The sequence below is a fragment of the Ahaetulla prasina genome, chromosome 2 (genome assembly GCF_028640845.1).
Source record: "Ahaetulla prasina isolate Xishuangbanna chromosome 2, ASM2864084v1, whole genome shotgun sequence".
NCBI classification, from domain to species: domain Eukaryota; kingdom Metazoa; phylum Chordata; class Lepidosauria; order Squamata; family Colubridae; genus Ahaetulla; species Ahaetulla prasina.
Window position 1 is genome coordinate 121,866,027 of NC_080540.1, and position 24,943 is coordinate 121,890,969.

The window sequence follows — 24,943 nt, forward strand, 5'->3', positions numbered from 1 at the left end:
TTCTCTCGCCTCTCCTGTTCAACATCTATATGAAGCCGCTGGGTGCGATCATCAGTGGTTTTCGGGTGAGTTACCAACTGTATGCTGATGATACGCAGCTGTACTTTTCCACCCCGGGCCACCCCAATGAAGCTGTCGAAGTGCTGTCCCGGTGTCTGGAAGCCGTATGGGTCTGGATGGGGAGAAACAGGCTCAAGCTCAATCCCTCCAAGATGGAGTGGCTGTGGATGCCGGCACCCCGGTACAGTCAGCTGCACCTGCGGCTGACTGTTGGGGGCGAGTCATTGGCCCCGATGGAGAGGGTGCGCAACTTAGGCGTTCTTCTGGATGGACGGTTGTCTTTTGAAAAACATTTGACGACCGTCTCCAGGAGAGCTTTTCATCAGGTATGCCTGATCCGCCAGTTGCGCCCCTTCCTTGACCGGGATGCCTTATGTACAGTCACTCATGATCTTGTTACCTCTCGCTTGGATTACTGCAATGCTCTCTACATGGGACTCCCCTTGAAGAGCACCCGGAGGCTCCAGTTGGTTCAGAATGCAGCTGCGCGGGTGATAGAGGGAGCCACTCGTGGCTCCCATGTAACACCACTCCTGCGCAAGCTGCACTGGCTGCCTGTGGTCTTTCAGGTGCACTTCAAGGTGTTGGTTACTACCTTTAAAGCGCTCCATGGCTTAGGACCGGGTTACTTACGGGACCGCCTACTGCCACTGTTTGCCTCCCATCGACCCGTGCGCTCTCACAGAGAGGGACTCCTCAGGGTACTGTCAGCCAAGCAATGTCGGCTGGCGGCCCCCAGGGGAAGGGCCTTCTCTGTGGGGGCTTCCACCCTCTGGAACGAACTTCCTCCAGGACTTCGTCAACTTCCTGACCTTCGCACCTTTCGCCGCGAGCTGAAGACATATTTATTTATTCGCGCAGGACTGGCATAGAATTTTAGATGTTTTATTTGGTTTTAATTTTACTTAGTGGGTTTTATTGTTTTAAATGTATTTTAACTTAGGGCCATATTTAATAAGTTTTTTAATTATTGTTTTACTTTGTATTTATTCATTGTTGTTTTATCTGGTTGTGAACCGCCCTGAGTCCTTCGGGAGAAGGGCAGTATAAAAATTTAATAAATAAATAAATAATAATAAATAAATAATAAACGAGATATTAATCCAAGTTGGAAAAAAAATATTTTCATGCATTATAACAACTATGCTGTGGGATATCAATGATGCCTAATGAATAATAGAATAACAGGCTGAGTTGGAAGGGACCTTGGAGATCTTCTAGTCCAGGGGTCCCCAAACCCTGGGAAGCAGCCCTCTACTGGGTCAGGCCCCTTTCAGAACTGGACTGCAGAAGTGGCAGGGGAGCACATGCACACAGCTCTATTTGTGTGCACAGCAGGTGGGCAAGCATGCATATTTGTGTGAGCAGCAGGCGCATGTGCCTGCTTGTGCAAATGGAACTGTGCATGTGCGCACTCACCCACTCACACAGCACCATCCCCTCTCCCCCCATGCTGGTCCATAAAGTTGGAAAGGTTGGGGACTGCTGTTCTAGTACAACTCCTTCTCAAGCAGGAAATCCTATAACATTTCAGACAAATGGTTATCCAATCTCTTAAAAACCTCCAGTATTGGAGCACCCACAACTTCTGGAGGCAAATCATTTCACTGATTAATTATTCCAACAGTCAGAAAATTTCTCCTTAGTTCTAGGTTGGTCCTCTCCTTGATCAGTTTCCATTCTTGTCCTGCATTTACGTGCTTTGGAGAATAGGTTGACTTCCTCTTCTTTGGGGCAACCCCTTAGATATTGGAACACTGCTATTATGTCACCCTAGTCCTTTTTTTCATTAAACTAGACATACCCAATTCCAGCAACCGTTCTTCATATGTTTTAGCCTTCAGTCCCCTAATTATCTTTGTTGCTCTTCTCTGCACTCTTTCTAGAGTCTCAACATCTTTTTTGTATCATGGCGGCCAAAACTGGATCCAGTATTCCTAATGTGGTCTTATTAAGGCATTATAAAGTGCTATTTATACTTCATGTGATCTTGATTCTATTCCTGTTTATGCAGCTTTTTTTTGTTTTTTTTGTTTACATTTATACCCCGCCCTTCTCCGAAGACTCAGGGCGGCTTACAGTGTATAAGGCAATAGTCTCATTCTATTTGTATATTTTTACAAAGTCAACTTATTGCCGCCCCAACAATCTGGGTCCTCATTTTACCTACCTTATAAAGGATGGAAGGCTGAGTCAACCTTGGGCCGGGCTCGAACCTGCAGTAATTGCAGGCTACTGTGTTCTTAATAACAGGCTTTTACCAGCGTGAGCTAAACCAGCTTGGGACTGAGCTATTGATTAATTTTCTTCAGACATTAAAATGAATACATCAGGGGTGAAATACTCCTGGTTCTGACCGGATCTCGTGATCCAGTAGCGATCACGGCCAGTGGTTTGGTGATCCAGTAGCGATCGTTGAACTAGCGGCGACACCTACCACCTGGGTGTCATTACTTCCTGGTTTTCACCAGGAAGTAATGTGTTTTTTACCTTTTGTGCATATGCAGAAGATTTTGCGCATGCGCAGAAGATCTGTGCGTGCATTTGATGCGCGCATGGGGGGCATGTGGACTTCTGAGCTGGTAAGGAAGGTAAGTCAATTTCACCCCTGGAGTACATTCAATCCGTTATTAGTAAAAAGGCAATTGTGATTCAGTCACCGGGACCAGAGGTTTAGTCTTCCGAGCTTTCAGACTCACGCTGGAGCCCATGCTCAAGGAACCTCTCTCTAGCAGAGTGTATGCTTTGGACTATGCTCTGTGTGCAGTGATGGGATTCAGCCAGTTCACACCCATTCGGGAGAACTGGTTGTTAACTTTCTAAGCAGTTCAGAGAACCAGTTGTTGGAAGAAATCTTATTTTGTTTTTTTTCCACTTTACAGGGCTACTCTTGTTAGAAAGGCAGGAAGGAAACATTTTGGTGTTGTTTCTAGCCTAATCTTTATTGCCCTGCTTACAGAAACTGCCTCTCCAGTTAACCCTGATTACATTGTAACAGCTAAGGCAAAGCGCCCACCTGAGTGATGTTGAGTTGACCATGCCCACACAGCCATGCCTACCCAGCTGGTCATTAGGGCAGAGAACCAGTTGTTAAATTATTTGAATCTCACCACTGTAAAAAGGCCAAAGTAGCTAGCAGATGCTGCTGGTATAAGGGCAAGAGAGAGATGGGGAGCAGGATAGCATATGGCCATGATAATTTCACCACATGTGACTGCATCAGAACAAAAATTAGATTGGGCAAAGGGATCAAAGTGCTAGAAATGATGCCTTATCAGAAAGAACAAGCCTTGAAAAAATGCAGACTGATGGCAACTGGGGAAAAAAATAATCAGAAAATGGAGATCAAATGGAATGATAAAGATGTCCCTTTTCCCCCATATGCATAAATTTTACTTATCAAGGAGTTCAATTCAAATTTCATGCAAGACTCTTCCTGTGGTTTGAGGATTGCCTGTTTCAGTGTTTCATCACTATTATTTCTAAAGCGTTCAATCCCAATGTGCTCCCTAATCACTGGTTCTAATGTCCATAGTGACATGCAGGACATTAAAAGTCTGATTCCACACTTTCAGGTAAGGAACTCATCTATGATGGAAATGTAATCCAGAATCATATGCATGATTCTGATAGAAAATTCTACTCTCTCAATATATATCACAATGGCAAATGTAAGACGTTTCATGTGACATTCTTGTTACAAAACTGATCCCATACCACAAAATAACTTGTACTTTAACCTACTGATTTAACATCCAGAGATAGATGATTTTTTAAAAGAAAGAAAGAAAATGGCATCTCATTTAGTTTAATTTTGCTCTGCTGTCCTGCACTTAAAATAATACATTGTGAAAAGTGAACAGAAAGTCCTTCAACAGTTCAAGGATAATTGAGGACCCAAATATTGCTTTGGTCAAGGGAACATCATGATGGACTCCAAAAGGATTAGTAGTAAAACATTAAAAAAATGAATAAAGTACTATTATATGATATTAATGTATTGACCTATGGGGTATTCCTTCTTCCCCAAAAGGTGGAGAAGGAAGTAATAGGGTCTGTCGATTCCCTGTAATTGCCCATTAATTTGAGAGGGGAAGTTATAGAAGAAAACTTCTGTTTTACATGATTGGTGCCAATTGCCGTTGCCATCTACTCTCTTTGGAGAATTAAAATTTTTTGCTCTCGTGCACTTGAAGGTACTGTTATTTTGTACCTGAATTCCCTCTCTCGCTCTCTTTCCTCCCCCACCCCCACCTGCTCACATAAAACAGTGAAAGCTGAAGCATAACAAAAGAAGGTCAATGCAGGCATGGGAGTGGCAGATGTGCTCATGGATCACAGAATGCTGTGGTAGCAATCGGTGTTGCTTCCAGTACTTACCTTGCTCGCTCAACCCCTGGTGGGAACCCGAAGCTAGTTGGAGTAGGGGAGGGAGTAGCTGAAATGTCAAGAGATTGCTCAGGAATTGGTGACTGAGGAGTAGCAGCAAGTTCACAAGGCGGAGCAGGGGGCTGCATGGCAGGAGGGGTGGAGGATGCCTTACGAACTATGGAGGGGCCTCTGCGAGCCACCCAAGAGGTGTCCATCACCCGGACGCCCATGCTAGTGGGGGGAACACAGAGATACACCCTTACCATCTTGAAAGCAGTAAAGTATAAAACATACACACACACACGCACGCACGCGCGCACACACACACACACACACAGAGCAGTAGAAAGAAAAGGAATCCATCTGGGTGCATCTAGGCCTGTAATCCTGAACAGACTCCCTTTCCGTGCAGTGCTGTGTACAGACAGGATGAGAGGGAACTGAAAACATGGAACGCAGACATCATTTAGCCAGGGAGAAACCCATTGCTTTGAAATTCCACTAAGTGGTCCCTCAGTGTTAAAGAAAACATTAAAAAAGGCATGCCTTTCTACGAAACTTCCTTCCGAGGCCTCAAAACATCCTGATTTTGGCTATTCCCTCACCCAATCTCTTGATTAAAGAGAAAGGAGCAGTTGTACATAAATATTATTTAAGCCAAGAAATGTCATGCCACTTTTTTTGTTTGCTTTTGTTTTCAGGGCATTGCTTGGTTAGGTTAAAAATGCAGGGAAACCCTTGCAATCGCTTGCAAGAGAAACTTCAAAAGCAATGATCTTTTTAAGGGTAACAACATTTTACAGCTAGAGAGGGTTTTCCAGAGTAACAGCAAGGAGCCTATGAATGAAGAAAAGCCACAACCCTGAGCATAAAATTCTGACCAAAAAGTAAACTTAGGGGAAACATTTCTATTTTTATAATGTGCAGCTGCCTGTACATTCCAAAGAGAAAGGAAGATGTCCTTTGCAGTGGAAATTAATGGCATTGCAGGAAAGTGAAAGGGCCAAGGCTCAGTGACTGGAGCACATGCTTTGCAGGCACGAAGGCCCTGGGTTCAGTCCCCATCGCCACTTTACATATCCTAGGCAGCAGGGATGTGAAAGGCCTCTATTGTATGATCTTATGGAGCCCTTGCCTCTACGTGAAGTAGCTTTATATGTCCAAACACTTGCTCCATTCCAACTGCAGGGAAAGAGACACTGGCTTTTATGCTGCCTTGCCATGACCCTCAGTCGGGCAAAAGAGGGCTTTGTCTGTCAAGGCCCTGGGTGCTCTGAACAGGCTGGGTTTGAATACTGGAAAAAACGGAATGGTCCAAGAGCTACCCAGAAAATACTGTACCTTTGGATTTTCCTAAGGCTGCATGGACAAAAACACAGACATTAGTGTAACACAAACTAAGGCCAAATGGCTCTCCTCCTGCACCAGCGGTGGCTATCTATGGGGGGAAGGGGAGAAGCCGGCGAGGGTAAGAGGACACTTGAGAAAAGCCTGGGAATCAAGTCTCTCCAGCTGCAACATCTTACTACAGAGGAAGGAGGGTGTTTAATGGAAAGAAGAATCAGAGAAAATGGAAGGGTTCTGGGAAAACAATGAGCTCACCACCCCGGATCCCCCCTCAGAATGTTAAGAGATGATTAGGAGAAGCAGAATGAAGCAAATTACAAGGATTGTACCCTTGCTGCTCCGGGGTGAGAATAGGGAGCAAGAGGATCTATAGCAGTGGTTCCCAACCTTTTCTTGTTTGAGGCACCCTTGGAAAGCCTTTCAAAAGTTCCCGGCACCCTTATAAGGAAATAGAGTCTAAGATGCTTTCACATTACAGCATAAACTCATTAGTTTTAAACCTTTTGCCTTTCTTTCCCCCGCCCCCCCCCCAACGCAACCCCCCCCAATCTGCCTTCAATCTCAAGAGTGCGTCAAAACAGAGATCTCAAGTCCAAGTGGGCTGAATGCTGCTCAAACCAATGACTCCCCACCAGCAGGAATGAATGGGAGCCGAGTGAAAGGGTTTGTTTTAATTCTATAACTCGGGCGGATCGCAAAGGCATGATAAAATCAGCTTGGTATTCCGAAAGTAATCACAGACACAAACTCTAGGAAAGGGGAAAAAAACACCCTTTCTTCCACAGTTCTGAAAAGGAACCGAAAAAAACTTCTTGCCATCCCCGATCCCCCAATAATCCCTCCCACCCCAGCCTTCCTCTCCTAAGGATTTAACGGCGACAAGCGCGAAAGGGGGAAATCGCGTCCACACTGCAGACCTTGAGAAAGTTTCACATGGTAACTAAACCTGATGCTTCCTAACGAGCTGAATCACACACAGCACGGCCAGCCACAGAGTTCGGCGGTGAAAGCCAGGACTTTGCCCTTAATGGAAACCATCTGCTGTTCAAACATGGAAGGACGACCGCTTATTCTTTCAAGAAAAGCAGGAGGGGGGAAAAAGGAGCGGCGATCGCTTTAGTGAAACACACCGGGGTGGGTGGTGGCGGGGAACCGAGTCCTCTTTACCCTTCCTGCCTGCCTCCCAGCGGTCCCGAAGCTCCGAAGCTCCTCCCAGCGAAGTAGACGAGCGCAGGCCGGCGACTGAAGGCGTCCTCGGGAATGGAAAAGCGGCGAGCGAGAGAGCTTCCGAGAGAGGCTGGGTTGTTTTGTTTGCTCCGCGGATCAGCAAATCAGCAATCCCGGGAGGGCTTTCGAGGCTTTTCAACAGGTGGAGCCACCCTTTTGTGAAAAGGAGGGGACCGAGAACGAGAAATTTCCCCGAAATTTTGGCGGCACCCTCAAAAGATCTCACGGCACCCCTTAGTGCCGCGGCACACCGGTTGGGAACCACTGATCTATAGGATGGATGAATACATGAATGAAATACACAATTCCTGTGTGGTTCTTCTCTCTGGATCAAAGGAGTTAGGTTTTGTTCTTGGCAGCTAATGTTTCATGTCTGATGTAAGGACAATACTGGGAACTGAAAGCTATTAGCGCACATGGAAAGCTTTAAGAATCAGCCTATCCTCTCTCTCTTTCTCTCAAGCTAATTTGTACTCTCTTTATTTCTGCTTGTTTGGGCTCCTCCCCCATCACAATCCTCTTGGGGCATCTGGGAAATGCTTTGAATATAATTTCTCCCATATTTGTATAGCCAAGGATAGAATATAGGTCTATCCCTGTGACAGGGAATTAGGTCATGAAAAAGTTAAAAACATATATTTGTATTTATGCCCATGCCTGACTAGTTTAATGTACAAAACCTTGGCTTAATATATAAAAACAACATCCGATAGCTAGAAGCAGGATAAGAACAATGCATGACAATCCTCAGCTGTTTGATGCAAATTTCACAGATGCCCCAAATACAATCTTACAGAGCTCCGAGGTTGACAAGTTTGGACCTGAAGCATCTGTGTGAAGCCTCTCATCAGATAAACAGGCACGGAGAGGGGAAAGCACTGAGAGAGAATGCCATGTGTTTCAAAGGATATAAATTCCTCCTAACTTTGTCTCAAAGTCTTCTCAAAGGATTTCTCTCAGAGATTTGTGACTCTTCATTAAAAAAGGAAAGTCCCCAGTCTCTGCTTTAGGGAATCTCGATTAGGAAACAGATTATGTACTATCCAAACCTATTCCGTTTTCATAAAAGTTTGATGTTTCTTTTAGCTTTTAGCCACTGCAGGCCAAAGAATGTGTCCAAGACTTGGGGTAGATTAGTTTGTTGATGATAATCTGGTTAATGATGGAAAAGAGCTCATATGTGGGACATTAGCTATTTATGCTTGCTACTTGACTATTTTACCATTCAATGTGATGTGCAAATGTAATTGGTAACATACACATAACACATTCTTCTCTTGATGATTCCTCAAAATCAACTTAAGTCACAGAAGAAGTTATTAAGGCTCAGGCCTAGCTTTCAAAGGGCAAGATGTGCAAGGCTGCTCACAGAGTCCTGCACATCCTATCAATGTTTCTCATGGTAATGCGAGTTAATACATAGCTGGTGCGCTGGTGGCACAAATCTGGCAGTGAATGTGATCCTATCTAGGTGAAGCACAGTTGTTACTATTAAGTGAAAGAGATGATGGCAGTAAAGGGTTAATGTTGTGTTTACTTTCCAAAATCTCAGTGAATCACTTAATAGGATTCTTGATTAGTTAGTAGGCTCTCAAGAAATATCTGGAGTCAAACTAAACATCATGCTCAATGGGACACTTAATGAGTTGGCAAAGCATTTTGAGGGCTAAGCAACAACACAGATTTACTTCAAATTAGAGAGTCTAGTTTGTCCAAACAGAGATCATTCTGAAGATCCACAGAGTTGGGAGATCAATTTCAATTACTTACAATTACTTCCTGATATCAGATTCAGCTCAGTCTGTTAGATTATATAGGAACGGGCTCTATGTTATTCCATATTTTAGAGATGTCAATGGCATGGTATTTTAGAAAATTATTTTAAGAATTCAAAACTTTTTCAAAAAGGCTTTAAGTTAAGATCACCTTTGCCTCTTAGTGTTTCTTCTACTTTGATTTTGTTTTCTGTTACTTTGTTACTTAGTTATTAAAAGTTTTGTTATTGAACTGTGAATTGTTTTAATCCTGTTGTTTTTATTGTGGCCCCCGAGAATCACAAATTGTGGTGGATAAAAAGAATGAATGAATGACTATGATCTGAGAAGTAGACAAGATGTAGAATTATGCCATTTTTATTAATAAGGGCAAGTAAGTAAGGGTTAACTGAACAGGAACAGTTAATGATTCTTTATATAATGGAGAGATGCTCACCAAAAGCGGTGGGTTTAAATTTTTTTGAAGAAGACCTTCCTAGACCCTGAGATCTTAAGAGAAATACTACTCAGTAGTGATCATTCCTTTGTAAATAGATAAATGTAAATAGATATACGTGACAATTTGTGCATGGTTCTGAGATTCTTTAGAAAAATGAGTGATATGCATATCTATTATGGTATCATATGTCTACATTATTCAAGCTGTTCTACTCCTGTAGAAGGATTAAAGTGGCTTGCCATTACCTCCTTCTGAGATTATTTTTAAAAAATCTCAGCCTTGCCTATAGTCTTAGCATTTGCTGGATGTTACTTAATGTAGTTGTTAACTATCAGTAGTAGCAGTAACAGTAGTAACAAAGGCCATCCTGCTTAGCTTCTGAGTCCAGAGTCCAGGTGCTGCCACATTCTAAGGCAACAAATAATGATACTAAATTGTTTTGTTTTAAGAGTGAAGCCAGTCACCTATCTCCTAGAATGTGCAAATGTTTGCTAGTATTTGTTGATCTTTGTGCAAATAGAGAGGAGACAAATGCATGTCACTGTTGGACAATGAAGGTTCAACAATATCCATAGGTTAAACTGGATAGCTGCTGCAATAGGGAAGCAAAAAACCTTTCCACTCTTGCTAACAAGCCTGGATAGCATAAGTCTCCAGAACTATTGCTGCCTCCCAGCACTATGATGAGTTCACATGCCAAGCTAAAACATGATTACAGTAAGTCTATCATGATCTAACAGAACCAAACCATAGTATAATTTCTGAACCCAAGGTAAAGAAGCTCAGCCAAAGACATTTGATCTACTCTTACATTTCTTATGGCATTAGGAAACACATGATAAGAATTAAACATCCTTGGCTAAGTTGTCATAGAACAAGGGGATGATGAAAACAAGATCTTATAAGTATCACAGTGACCAGGCTTATTTCTTCATCAATGCCTGTACTAGTCTTTTACTCCTAATTAATCTTGATGGTAACAAAAGAAAGGGAGTTGATGATGGTAAACTATCAATCATGGAAGAGATTGCTTTGGGAATCTCCTAATACAGGGTGTCAACCTGGTGGCCTGTGGGCCGGATGCGTCACGCGTAGGCCATGGCCACCCTGACTCCACAAAGGCAAAAAACATCGTGATATGTCACAATACATCATGTGATGCGATCAAGTTTGACACCCGTGTCCTAGCACAACTTCCCACAATTCTCTACTAGGATAGAGATAAGAAGATAAGATTGTGATCAGACGCATAATTAATCTAGTTCACTGACAGACAGATAGCACAACTTTCCTCTGGAAAAGTTGGCCAACTCAGGATGACTTTCTAATATGTTAGAGTAAGCATAATTGGCACATAATCCTTGGCCTCATAGATCACTGCCCTGGCTTCTGCCAGCTTACCAAAACTAACCTTTCTCCCCTCACTTGTCCAATAGAACAAATACTACTAGCAGAAGCTAGGACTGGTCAGGCAGTTAGGCAGTTAGGCAGCCAGACAGGCAAAATAGTATATTTCCTTTCAATAGGCCACAAGTCTTATGCCTGGGGATGGAAGAGGCACTTAAGAGCAGGGTGAAATGTTATGACAAGGTAATGAGGCACCTATTCTCCCTGAAAACATAGCCATAATTTCACTTAGGAAGTAGCACTCCGAGCCAACATAGCTTCTTCTAGCTTGCACCCCAGATTGTCCCTATACATCTTTCACAACAAAACAAAAGAATCCCTACCCATCCTTCTTGTAGAACTCAAGCATCATGTTGTCGGTGGCCACACTGAGTGGTCGTCGGGTCTGATCTGAGTGCTTGTGGTCGGCATGGTCCATATCAGGTGATGGCATAGAATTGTAGTTTGCATTGTGGTTCACATGCACAGGGCTTCCATAGTTCCCAGTCAAGTTGAATTCAATGTCTAATTTGGAGAGACAGCAAAATAGTCATGCACTGCATGTGTTGCAGACAAAGGCCTAGCATGGGCTAGCTTCCATCTCACAGAAGAATCTCATCCCAGTAGGAAAGAGTCTCTCACACAATGGGAATGGGATAACTTGCCATAGCCAACTCGTTGCGGCAAATTCACTGTGGCCAACTTGCCGCAGCCAACTCACCATGGGCAATGTGGCGCAGGATAACTCGCCATGGCCAACTCACCACGAGACAACTTGTTGTGGGACAATTTAACAATTCTATTTAATTATGGTATTTAAAATAAATAATAATTATTTTAATTGTTGCCATTCACATTTCATTCTGTCCCTCCTTTTGCATCCTTTCTTTAATGATTCTATTCCACCATTTCTTTGATATTAGTGTAACTCTTGTCCTGCAGTGAGTTAGCTGTGGGAAGTTGGTCATGGCAAGTTGGCTGTGGCGAATTGTCCTCCCGACACACATACACACACCACCACATATGAGAAGACAAACAAGCAAATTCTTATAGGACTTATCAGGTGATAGTACTTTTCAAAAAGTAAACATAAAGAGAAGACATAAAATCACATTGTCTTGGATCTCCAGCAGCAGGTATCGCAATTTTTATTTTCAAACTGCAGCCTCAGACACTGTGGCCTGACTAATTGTTAAAGAGTTACTAGTCATCTAGGAAAGAACAGTTGGAGTAATTGAAAAGAGCTGCACAAGCAGCAGAAGTGATGTCTAATTCTCACCGCTAGCCCCAGTGTGGCCTGACTCTGCTTGATAAAGAGTAGATGGAATAATAGTTTCCTACCTCCAGGAAAGAACCAATCAGCATGCTGGATAAGGGGTTCAATAATTGCAACTATCTGTAGAGAGACTGTTGCCATCATCTCTGTGATGTTTCTGAAATGAAAGAAGAGATCCATAAGGACAAAGTCATGAGAATAGTGAGGTCTTTTGAGTGAAGTCTCTATTTTTTTGAGCACCACAGTGACTGACGTAAATGACAGACCTGAAAGACTGGAAAAACTTGAAGGTCTGCTGCTTCTAATTTCAAATTAGCCTGCTTTGAATCCTGCTCATATAGCACTCTTTACCTTGTGCCATGCCCCATTCCCCCAAAATAATTTTAGGCGTATGAAACCATTAAGCTACAACAATTTGATCAAAGTATTCCTGATAAAAACAACATCTGCAAAGTACAGCAAATAAAACATTGTCCCAGAGTTCACTAAGCTATGCTTAAGTTATAATACATAGCATTTTAAAACAGCAAAGCCCTAGACTTCAACCTCTTACCCTTCTGTCTGAGGCCAGAGGAGATTTGGCCCCAGCACAATGGCTATGTTGCTTGGTGTCATTTTGTTTGCATCTTGGTACTCGGTTAAGTTTGCAAGGAACTTGATCAGGTACCTGCAGTGAGATGAAATCAAGTTAAAAATTGAAGTGAAAAAAATATAGGTGCCAGGGTACAAACCCATGAGCTAAGTCTGGTTAATTTTATCTGCTAAACTGCCATCAACCAAATCCTTTCCCTAGTACATGAGATAAAAAAGGAATAGATAACTCAAATATCACATCCATTTTCAGAAAAGGGGCCAAGATATTCCTCTATAATGGAACACCCCCTTCTGCAAGAGGGAACAATGAAGCAAATGACACCATCTTGAGAACAATTTAAAAGCTGGAATGATGACGTTCTGATATGGGTCTGAACCTGCCATCCTTAGGAAAAGTAAAGTTCATAGAAATGTATGTATTTATCCATCAATAATATTTGAAGTATCCCATTGGAATTTAAAGTAACATTGATCCAAATTGTTAGTATTCTGGACCAGATCTGAGTTTCGAAACTTGGCAATTACTTTGGACAGGCACTTATGAGCACCCATTATGGCTCTAAGGAAAACTGACAGAATCTGTTTATATGTTGTGTAAGGTAAAGGTGGCACTCCCCCAGCTATTCAAAGCAGCATGGATAATTTGAGCTTTTTACTTTTCTATTGCTTTGGAAAATAACCCCTAGTAGTTATATTGATTAACTTCTTAGATTGTACACTTATTAAATGTCCATTTGTGTCTTCATTTATTGCGGGAAAACAATGAAATACTTCCCCCCCTCCACAATTTATGATCAGATGTTCATTTTTACAAAAGGATATCAAAGTTTTCAGTTATGACTGCATCATCCACATAATTGATTTTTTCTTTCTGCTAATTTTAGGTAATAGATCTTGAGGGAGCTGAGAGATTTTACCAGAGTATAACCCCATCTTTTCACATTGCTTATGTATCAAAAGAAGGAGGCATCTATCAAGTTACTCAAAACTGCCCTTGTGCGTTTCTTACTGAGTCAAATACTGTTTGGGAATCAACAAATTTTGACTGTAACTTTGAATGTAACTGTTGGATGTACTTTTCAGCAAGGAATTACAATCCCAGGCAGTCATTAAATTGTTGATCTATCCACCTGGAGACAGATACTTCTATTATCCTTCTATCCTATGTCGTCTCAGAAAAAAAAGGGAGAACTCAAGTCAAAAGGTGGCCCAGATACAAACTGTTGACCTAATTCAGATGGATCCTATGTTTATCCCCACATTTGTATACAAAATGATTTGTATATTTTCTGATAGTGTCCAAGTTGTCCCTGCACCAGTTAAGGCTCCTACCTGAGGGCTATTTAATTAAAATGAGAATCTAGATGATAGCTCAAGGGAAGGATCATGCTAATAAGTGAAGAATGGGCTATGTTTCTACTAGGAGTGTGTCATTTTGAGATGTTAGAGCAATCTTGTAAACTGAAGTTTACTTTTCCTTCTTAGTGCTGGTAGTGGGGCTTTCTTGAAGGGTAGGTCATGAGCCCAGTTCTCCTATTTCTCCAGATTCCATAGTCATGGCCTCTGGCGGCAGTGTGAATTCTTCTACAACTGGGTTAATACTAGAGCATTTCCTCTTATTGAATGGGAGAAGCTCACATATTAAAGCTATTCTTGATGATGATTCAGGTGGAGAGGCTGGCTTGTTTAGCCGAGGGGAAATATCCCCTTCATATAGAAGTAAAATAATGTTAAATGAATTACTGTAGCAGCTGAAAATGCTGTTTGTAACTTTGATCTAATGTCCTCAAGATTTCTACTATATGTCCCTGCTCTTCCTAGAAAAGCAATTTTAGGGTGTTGGAGTGGCTCATTTTTTTTCTTGCAGTCTTGAGGAGTCATCTGAAGATTTGTTATGTAGGGCAGTGTTACCATATGAGGGCCTTATCTTTTTCTCTTGCTTCTGGTTGGGACGCCTCCCAAAGCTTAGCAGAGGATATGCACAACTATACTGAAATAGTCTTGTGGCAACTTACCAATGTTCTCCCTAAACTTTAAAAACAGTTGAGGAACAACTGATTGTTCATAAGTCAGCACTAATTTCTTATGACCAGGGTGACTAGGAAGCCATGTCATATATGTTATTTCATTTGGACTTATTCTGTATTTGGGAAGCTGGGAGAGAGATTTCATTATAGCCTATGCTGTATTTCATTGATTATTAATGTGAATCGTGGCAACATACAGCATTATTTTCTTTAACTGTTTCACCTTCACATGTTTCACGTTGTCCTTTGGTATTAAAGTTTGCCTTCTGCCTGTTTGCTGTACAGAGATGAGATGTGGTACAGATAGTCCTTGCTTAGTGACCATTCAAAGTTACAGTGGAATTCCCAAAGGACCTGGTTACAATTTGGTTCCAGAATTCCAACAGTAGCACTTCCCCATAGTCACATGACTGCATTTTGGGTGCTTGACAGCTGGTTGGTTGCAGCATTCTATGACTTATGATTCCCCCCCCCTTTTTTTTTGCCAGAAAGTGGCTTTATTGCCCAATTTCTGGCCAATAGGAATGCATTGACTCGCTTTACAATTGTGGCATTCACTTAAAAACTGCCGCAAAAATGTTCGTAAAATTGGGTTGGTCATGAAGGTAACTCAACTTGCAACTAGCATGACTTAGGACAGAAATTCCTGGCTCTGTTATGGTGAAGCGAGGACTACCTGTACTATTATCGACATGAGGAATTCTTTTTGTGTTACAATCCACATTAGCTGTTTTGCCAGCTGCTGCAGAGTTTGAAGGTTTTTTTTATTATTATTATTAAAGTTTTAATTCATCTAACTTTCTGTTGGCATCAGATGGCAGTTCAAAAATAGATATAATTGTGTGGGCAGTAAGCAATTTTTTTTTTTTGAAACTAGGGACAAATCTGTACTACTTTGTAGCAGGTTGTTGGTTATTTCACCCTCAGATTAAGATCCAGATTCTTCTCCTTCATTTCTCTCTACCATAGTTTCATCACTGGATGTAATGGGTTGAGAGAATAATGTTGGGAGACAGGAGGAAGAGCTGCAGCCTAGAGACTGGTCTGGAGATGGTGAAAGCAGAAGGAACCGTCTCTAGTTATTTGGAAAGTAAAGGCAAGGGAGAAGGGAAGTTAAAAGATACAGTTTATGCAAACTTACAATAAAGGTAATCTTAGTATTCACGATTTTGGTATCCTGTCTGGACTACCTTGAAGGGCTGAAGTTGGATGACAGTAATTTATCAGTTTCCCAATCTAATAAGATATAATCTTTATTCACTATGGGTACAAGGGACAAAGGGGATTAGTTGTCATCCACGTTCAAAAATTCAGCTGCTTGTGAGTTATCTTCTCAAGTGTTGTGTTCCTCCTGCAGCTTCCATACTTGGCCTTTGTAATGTTGCTGTTCTTATGCTTGTCAATTACAAATGATTTTGCTTCTTATATAATTTAGGCTCAACGTTGAGTTTTAAAGTTTAGGTATCTCCAATCCATAGTATGCTAACTGAATAAAATAAAATGAAGATGCAAAAATAAAATAAAAATAAAATAAAACTGAATATATAACTGATATGTCAGTTATCGGAAAGAGGGAAGTCATGAATGGCTCACCTAGTATTCTGATTAATAAAATATGCTGCTTCTGTTTGAAGAAAAATGAAGGATGCTTCTTATCCTCTGAGAATCTTGATAGGAATAAGGATACCTTCTTCCATAAATAAAAGATAGTGCTGGAATTAGATCTGATGAAATAATAGCATATTGGTATATTGGTCCTCTATCTTTTGAAAAAAATGGATGAACCTCAAAATCAAGAGAATGTGCAGCCTAACCAATCACTGTTCAATTGGAGACATTTTGAAGGAGAGCTAGATAGTCTCCAACCTGAGTAATATTGAAATTGTATAATGATCAAATTCAGAGAGACAAACACAATGAGTCAATTGAAGTGGAACCCAGGGTTTAATAATATTGGACAAAATCTGAGGCCTCCAGCAAATCTGGATCTATCTGATTTAACTGTTCTTTGGTCAAGGCTATATTAGGCTGAAAATTTGCTACAAAGGAGCATTTTGGAAGAGTGAAAAGTCTTAAGAATGTTTGCAAACAATGTCTGTTATGTGACTACTCAAATACATGATTAGGTGACAGAATCTGAGAAGAGGATGGAACAGAAAACTAATACATGTAATGGTCCTTGAGTGTATCTTGAATCGTTCATAGGAGACTTCCTCAATGTCAATAATGAGCTGAACATCCTCTTGGCCTTAGAGAATTCAATGGATTCCATTGTCCATTCAATCAATTCAACTGATCTCTTGAAAAGATGAGGGAACTACCATACATGGTGTGGTAGAGAAAACTATAATGCTTTTAGAGTTTGCCGAATTTAATGTGACTCATAAAGAAAAAAAAAAGAATTGTGTGAATTCATTTAGTAAAAACACTGTGTTGCTTACAATTGTCTAGTGAATAACTTTAGAAGGTCAAATAAAGACACTTAATGCATGCCTAAGTTTGCTGGCATTTGCAGAACAATGTCTTATAGCCTATGGCTGAACATCTGCAGAGCCAGAATCAGGTGTCCGGATGAACAGCTCTAAAGAACTGTGAAGAAGAGCTGAGATGATTAAAGAAAATAAAAAAATAACACTGATAAAACAGAAGGATGATCAGTTCCAGATTGGATGTGCTAATTGTGTGAGAGCTTAAAACAAGACTAACAGATTCAGTGAAAGCCACATGTATGCAATAAGGCTCCTTCCAAAGCATTCTGCAAGATCTACAAGATTCAAAATGGGGTTTGGCATAGGCATATAACCCTGGGTGTGAATCATATAGATCAGGGCTGTTAAACACCTGACTCGTGGGCCAGAAGTATCATGTGCTAGCCAGGCCCATGCCCGGTTTAGCGAAAGGGAAAAAAGTTGCGATATGTCATGTGACACCACCGTGATGACGCAAGTTTGACACCCCGATATAGATCACAATGAAGAAATCTAAGAATGACTTATAAATACATTTACTTGTGGGTGCCAATTGCTAGACATATCATTTAGTACAAGGAGTGATATGTTGCGCATCTTTAGTATTTGTGCATGATCCAAAAAGAATGCATTAAATCGTAATCGTTGCCACTTTCATAATGGCACTCCTCATGTTATAGAATACCTTGCCTTTCACAAAGGCTGTTAAAGTCATCTTGTCTCACCAAGCTTTTGGTAGGACCTGGGCTGCCACTAAAACTTTTCTTAGAATCCACTCCATGGTATTTGTTTAGTTTTTATGATTTCCCACTATGAAATGCTGAGCCCTTAGAAGTAGGGCAATATCTAAATATTTGTAGAAATAAACAAGTTAACCAAGCTGTTAAATCACAAGGCCTGTCAAACAAATGAATAAAAAGGAGCTTTAGTGAAAAGAATACAGAAAAGAAACTTGAGGCACAGCAACTCTCACAACCATTGCAAGCTTCTCTCTGAAGCTTCCTGTTCACTTCCTCCCACCACTGCCTCCTAAGAAATGGGTCTGGCTGGCAATGAGGAAGAAGAGAGGGAGAGGTTAGTTTTTTGAGACCAAAAGAGATCAACTCTGGGGCCAATCTGCAAGACAAATTGTAGCTGGTCTGCAAGACAAATCATGTGAGAAAATATACATCTAGCACATGAAACAGATTACTGTATAGTTGAACAAGTTAAAAATCTTAGTAGATACATTTGCATTGTCTTGTATATTGACTTTTGAGCTATATTTTATTTCTTTTCCTAGCAAAAAGTAATTTTGCTATGATGCTAGTAAAATGGGAAGTATATGGAACAAACAAACAAATAAATAAATAAATAAATGGCGATAGCAGATATAATAAAATTATGCGACCTTCTGGATTGGCTATGCTGACCTCCTCAATATTCCTTCTTTTCTGACTATAGTCCAGTATCATAAAGGGATTATCTTTTGAAGTAGGATACTTGCCCCCATGATTAGTAAAATCAATGCAAAACCATATTCTTCAGTTTGTATACACCTGCCTTAGATTATTGTAGCTGGCCTTAGGCAATTTCTCAAGGGCATTCCATAGTGCTTGCAATCTCTTGTCTTGGTCTTGAATGCTAAAAAGAAAGTATAACTGAGATTAATTCAATAGCAAGGTAGGTGAGAGGGTAGCAAATAAATCTAATAAATAAATAACACTGCAAAATAAATACTAAAATAACAGACAAATAAACCTCTGCTGGGTTGCCATTTTATTCATATTCTAATTTGACAGTGGGAGAAAAAACTTTAGAAGGCAGGGAAACTTAGCTATATGAAAAATTGTTTCAGGAACTCACTTAGAGGCTTGAATCCATTCTTCATACAGTTCAAAGGTCATGAGTGGTTCTGGCAACTCTCGAAGATAGGACTTCAGTGCCCCTGTAGAAGAAACACAAAAATACAGAAAGAACTTTTTCTTCTTTCAAATGTCTATCTTTTTCTTATCCTTCCTTTGTCCTTGTGCTATACTAGTAGACAAGAGTAAGACTTTGTAAATCGCCAGAGTACGCTGTACTATGGAACCATATATAAGTCTAAGTGCTATTGCTATTAACAGGCTTGAGAGCATACCATTAAATAAACAGAGTTCAAAAGAGGGAAAATGTTTTAAGGTCTTTGAATTAATCACATCATTTTCATAGGAAATATGTTTTTGGGCGGATTATGAGAAGAGATACAAGCAATCATCGACTTACAATCATTTGTTTAGGGACCATTCAAAGTTACAATGCCACCAAAAAAAAGTGACTTACGACCAGTTTTGAACTTATGACAACTGCAGCATTCCCCCCAGTCACATGATCAAAATTTTGAGTGCTTGACAACCAGCATGTATTTACAATGATTACAGCATGTGATCCCGTTTGCGATCTCCCAAGCCAGCTTCTGACAAGCCAAGTTAATGGGGAAGCTGGATTCGTTTGACTGGATGATTTACTTAATAACTGCAGTGTTTTGCTTAACAACCATGCCAAAATAGAATAGATTGGAAAATCAGACATAACTCACTTACCAATCATCTTGCTTAGCAACTAAAATTCTGATCTCGGTTGTGGTTGTAAGTTGAGGACCACTGTAATATTCTTCTCTAGTATTATAACTAGCAAATACTAATATACACAATAAGAATGCAGACAGATAAAAGGGAAGGAGTTTGTTCTGTAACAATGGAATGTATCGGTAGATAGGGAGAGAGCAACAGCTACTGTAAAGTACTTCAAAATTTGTCTGGGAATTGTGGAAATTAGCATACATTGAGCAAGATTAGCCACTTCTCCATATCATAAACTGGCCAGCAGTAGTTGTCCTTGGTCTGCATTTCCCACTGGAAGTGCCTTCTCTGGTCCAAAGTCTTGTCATTCATTATGAAGACCATCTGATAGGCTAAAGAGTGATACCCTACCTGCAATGGCATGGGGGTCTGCTGAATATTCCTGAACATCCACAACACAGCAGTCTAATGCTGCCTTAAGCTTCTTTAATTTGGAAGCAGAGGGGGCCACTCGGAACAGACCCTGCAAACCAAAGAGAAGCAAAATAAAATCTGATGAGGTGCCAAGCTCCATGAACATAGAATTGGGGCCATATGGCATAGGTTCTCTGAAAACAAGAGAATGAATGCTTTCTCTAACCCCCTACCCAGATGTTTTATTTGTTTATGCAACTGATTTACCACTCAAAACCCCAGTAAATTCTAGGCAGCTAACCAAATCTCTAGCTATAAAACTGAACCTCAAAAAAGAAAGAAAGCAATCTGTACAGACCTCCTCCTGCATGCCACATTCAAGGAGCATAGTAACACAGGCCTCGACAGGGAAGGCAATCTCCCGGCCACTGACAGCGAGATGTTCCTCTAAGGGCTTCCCAAAGGAGGGCTTTTCAATCCAAGCTTCTGTAGAAGACAGTTCAAAAAAAGATACAATCAAAACAGAACAGATTCACTACACTTGAGCTACTCAGAGTCACTCTTCCTTACCCCGTAGCTCCCAACAACTGCATATAGAAGGATGAGAAAATCAGTAACTATTCATTGTTGCATTTATGTGGCAGGAAGTGAAATTTTTCTGCAATTATTTTTGCTCTTCTCCTATTTAGGTCTAGATTCAGGCTCCTCAGAATTCATTTATATGTTTAATATGTATTTACATTTTGGAGTCTTTGATGCTCTCTAAGCTTAGTTGTTTTCTTGCAGAGGTTTTATTACCAAACTAGGTAAAATCATCAGTGCTAGACAGGTTTGCTCTCATTTTAAATACTAACGGTTTGCCCTGTCATGTATGGCCATTGTAACATCCTTGTGCCACATGATTACAATTTGGCCACTTCACACCCAATGGGTGTTTTACATGCCCCAATGTCATGTGTTTGCCATTTGTGTGCTTCAAAGGCAGTTTCTGACAAGCAAGTCAATGGAAAAGCTGGCAGTAAAATCAGAGATTGCGCTTATGTGATATCTTGCTTAATGACCCATGGTAATTCGCATAACAATCACAGCAAAAGTGAGATTGAAAGTGTCTGTCATGGCCATAGGCTGTTTCCCTCAATGTCTGTGTTGCTTAGTGGTCATTAGATTAAGACTATCTTTTGATCCCATTGAGTCCTTGCATTTTAGAATAAGGTGGTAGTAATCAATCTCAAATGGTAATATATCATTTTGGGGTATTCTGACTGGTTGGTGTTATTAATAGAATAGAATAGAATTTTATTGGCCAAGTGTGATTGGACACACAAGGAATTTGTCTTGGTGCATATGCTCTCAGTGTACATAAAAGAAAAGATACGTTCATCAAGGTACAACATTTACAACACAATTGATGGTCAATATATCAATATAAATCATAAGGATTGCCAGCAACAAGTTATAGTCATACAGTCATAAGTGGAAAGAGATTGGTGATGGGAACTATGAAACGATTAATAGTAGTGCAGATTCAGTAAATAGTCTGACAGTGTTGAGGGAATTATTTGTTTAGCAGAGTGATGGCCTTCGGGAAAAAACTGTTCTTGTGTCTAGTTGTTCTGGTGTGCAGTGCTCTATAGCGTCGTTTTGAGGGTAGGAGTTGAAACAGTTTATGTCCAGGATGCGAAGGATCTGCAAATATTTTCACGGCCCTCTTGATTCGTGCAGTATACAGGTCCTCAATGGAAGGCAGGTTGGTAGCAATTATTTTTTCTGCAGTTCTAATTATCCTCTGAAGTCTGTGTTTTTCTTGTTGGGTTGCAGAACCGAACCAGACAGTTATAGAGGTGCAAATGACAGACTCAATAATTCCTCTGTAGAACTGGATCAGCAGCTCCTTGGGCAGTTTGAGCTTACTGGATGTGATTATTATTCACTCTCTAACTTGGTAAATAAGCCAACAATAGCAGAGTGGAAATTTATGGATTTTATGCTTAACTGAGAACTGAATCATCCTGAGACAAAAGACAGGAGTCACGTTGCCTGAACAAAGAGTCTATAATGTGTTTTATATATAGTGGCAGTGGTAACCCGAGAAGCACCATACTTACCCTGCTGTGCTTTGATTTGAGGCAACACATTCTGCAAAAGTGCTAATGACTTTCTGTGGTATTCTGCTTGCACTTCTATTAACTAGGAGAAAAATAAAATGGGATGTAGGCTGTAAGAATACATGATCTGGAAGGCACCACGGTATTACAAAAAGGAGGGGGAAGGAAGCCAAAGAGGGACAAAGAGGCTAAAAGCCAGGCTTTCTGGTACTTACAGTCTGAAAATAGTTTGCATAGTCTATCTCTTTGGCCACAAAATTGTACATGTCAGCTGAGAGCTGATCCTGCAAGAAGTCCAAAAAAAAAAAAAAAAAAGAGGACAGATTCTAACTCAAACTCAAAACACCTGAAGTGTTGCTAGATGCTTCCTTATGTTTACAGAAAGTTTGAAATATATCCAAAAAAGCAGAGCAATGCTAATTGTATTGCAATTCACAGTGCTGATATTCCTTTTATTTATCTGTTCGAGACAAATCAGCAAATACACAATAATACCATTTCCTGATTGATTATGTGCCATCCCAAATACCAGATTTACATGTATAATAAAAGATGCAGTTATTTTCTGGCCACCTCCTGGAAGTCAATTGTCTAGAATGAAAAGAGGGAGGAGAGATACCCTGCAAATCTCCACTCTGTTTGCTGCCTCCTCCATCTCTTCCCTGAGAGCATCCGCTTTGGCACCCGAAGGCTGCAAGTTGCTTGACAAACCTGAAGACTTGGCTGACTGTTGCCATCTGTAGGAGAAAGAAGAGCAAAGATGTAGGCTGTTCAGTGGGACACAGGACCTATCTTCCTGCCTTGCCAGAACAATATAATATCATGTCGCATGGAAGGGAGCACACTCTAGCTTTCCCTCTGCCATAAGCACAAGCTAATTTTAAGAGTGAAGGCACTTTTGTTAGCATGAACTGATGCCAACATTTTCAAATGCTCATCCCTCAGAGGGATTTTTTTCCCCTCCGCAGAAATGTCAGCTCAGTGTCTCCGTGATTTCAAATTTCTCCATTTTTAAGGCAATATCACAGCTCTTTCAGGAGGAGGCAGAAATAGCTGATTTTTGAGGAATATCAAGAAAGAAAAACAATGTGTATATCTTCAGGCAAATAGTCACTCACTAGCTTGACTAAGGACACTGTAACACTAGAAAGATTTCGTTTATTTATTTTCATCGGTGAAAATCTCAGCCATGGATTCCACAACTGGAAGATGTGAAAGACAGCAATGCTTTTGGCCTAGTCAGGGCAAGGCCTCTGGCTAATAAAAGACATTGAAGCAACCATGTCTATCTCAATGCAAATCTGGACATTAAATTTTCCCTGGGACTTTGAAAGAAATCTTTTTGGATTAGAATAGCAGAGACAATGGAAGTTTGTAGATCACTATTTTAATTGATCCAGATGGTGATTACAGAATTCAATTGTCTTTGCTTTTTTCTAAGAATAGGAAGAGGCGATTGGGACTGATTACTGGAGACCACTTAGTGACTCCAGCTCTTTAGATGGAAAGAGATGCCTTATTCAAGTTGCCTTCATTCCACCCATGTAAAGTCCATATTGCTGCATTCAGATGATGTTCTGGAAACCCCTGAAAGCTTGATTATTTTCCCAAGCCTTGGGTAGGATGGTAATAAGACCCTGTAACATTCTGTTCTATTTTATATCATTCTTCTTTTTCTTTTTCTGGATGTGTATCTCTTTGTTCTTTTATTTTATTGTTCCAGCTTTTTTATAATGTAAAAAGATTCTGTGTCCAGAATCACTGTGAGTTGGGTGTTTCTTAATCTATGCAAATAAATACGTCTTTGAGGTATCTTTCCCCCCATTTTTTAAAAACATAAAGCCAGCACTAATAGATTTTCCCCTGTGCCATAATGGCCACTGCCAACCCAAACTGAAGGCTGATGGAGAGAGCACACATTTGTACAATCCTGATATATAAATGACAGGAGACAGGTCAGTCTAGCATAAAACTCCATCTGGGATGGATTTTCTTTTTGAATACTGAAAGCCGCCCTAAGGAAACTTGTTCTAAAAACTAGTCCAGCAATAAAAACAGACACATGAAGCAAACAAAGACTTGGCATTGCAAAGGCAACTGAGAAAAAAAATATGTCTCTTACCTTGTCCTTGATGAATCCATGTCCAGGACTAATTTTGCTAAGTGTTTCCTCTGTTTTTGAATATTTGGGATTTCTACCTGAAGTAGTTTTTTTAGTTAAAAGAAAGAAAGTAAGTTATATAGGGAATATTTATAAAGAATAAGACTGCATTACAAATTCTATATACTGAACTTAAATGACATCATAGTAAATTTGCAGGCCTAACATTACAGCCCATTCCAGAACCATGGACAGCTCCTATCCTATAAGAACACTCACATGGCTAGCAGGAGAACTTGCCACCATCACCTTCAGAATAGCCACTGGTGTTTAAGGAACAAAGCTGGAAGGAAAAGAAGCCTCCACCTAGAACAGCTTTTATAATCTGTGTGTGGCGTTTTGATCATCATAAAGCACAACCAGGTGGCTATGTACCCTGAAAAGTCTCAGAACCCTTTGGCCCATAACATCCTAAGAGCACAAGGAAAGATGGTGTCGGGGCAGCTCTGCAATTCCTGTCCCATAGTACTAGTTGCAGAGAAAAATTAATAGAATTTCATATACATATATATATATATATGAATGAAAGAAAACTGGATTACAGATAATCCTTGGTCAATGGCCGGCCTATTTAGCAACGGTTTGAATTTATGATGATGCAGAAAAAGTAGTTTTATGAATGGTTCTCACACTCATGGCATTTGCAGCATACCCATGGGCACATGATCGAGATCCGGGCACTTTGCAAGTGGCAGGGGTTTACAATAGTCACAGGGGGTCCCATGGCCACCTAATTACCATTTGCAAGCTTCA

The 24,943-nt window shown here is 40.6% G+C and overlaps 1 protein-coding gene across 1 annotated transcript in view; it reads right to left on the bottom strand.

The window, feature by feature from the left end:
- ARHGAP44 (Rho GTPase activating protein 44) overlaps positions 1 to 24,943 on the bottom strand; it is a 69,323-nt gene that overhangs the window by 11,381 nt on the left and 32,999 nt on the right. Inside the window, exons 6-17 of the mRNA XM_058166755.1 lie at positions 24,152 to 24,228; positions 22,649 to 22,766; positions 22,245 to 22,313; positions 22,030 to 22,111; positions 20,283 to 20,410; positions 19,922 to 20,033; positions 18,816 to 18,897; positions 18,513 to 18,593; positions 12,435 to 12,548; positions 11,947 to 12,038; positions 10,950 to 11,130; positions 4,441 to 4,662 (exon numbers count right to left, since the gene is read on the bottom strand). Of these exons, the coding sequence (XP_058022738.1) occupies positions 4,441 to 4,662; positions 10,950 to 11,130; positions 11,947 to 12,038; positions 12,435 to 12,548; positions 18,513 to 18,593; positions 18,816 to 18,897; positions 19,922 to 20,033; positions 20,283 to 20,410; positions 22,030 to 22,111; positions 22,245 to 22,313; positions 22,649 to 22,766; positions 24,152 to 24,228 (1,358 nt within the window). The remainder of the gene's footprint in view (positions 1 to 4,440; positions 4,663 to 10,949; positions 11,131 to 11,946; positions 12,039 to 12,434; positions 12,549 to 18,512; positions 18,594 to 18,815; positions 18,898 to 19,921; positions 20,034 to 20,282; positions 20,411 to 22,029; positions 22,112 to 22,244; positions 22,314 to 22,648; positions 22,767 to 24,151; positions 24,229 to 24,943) is intronic.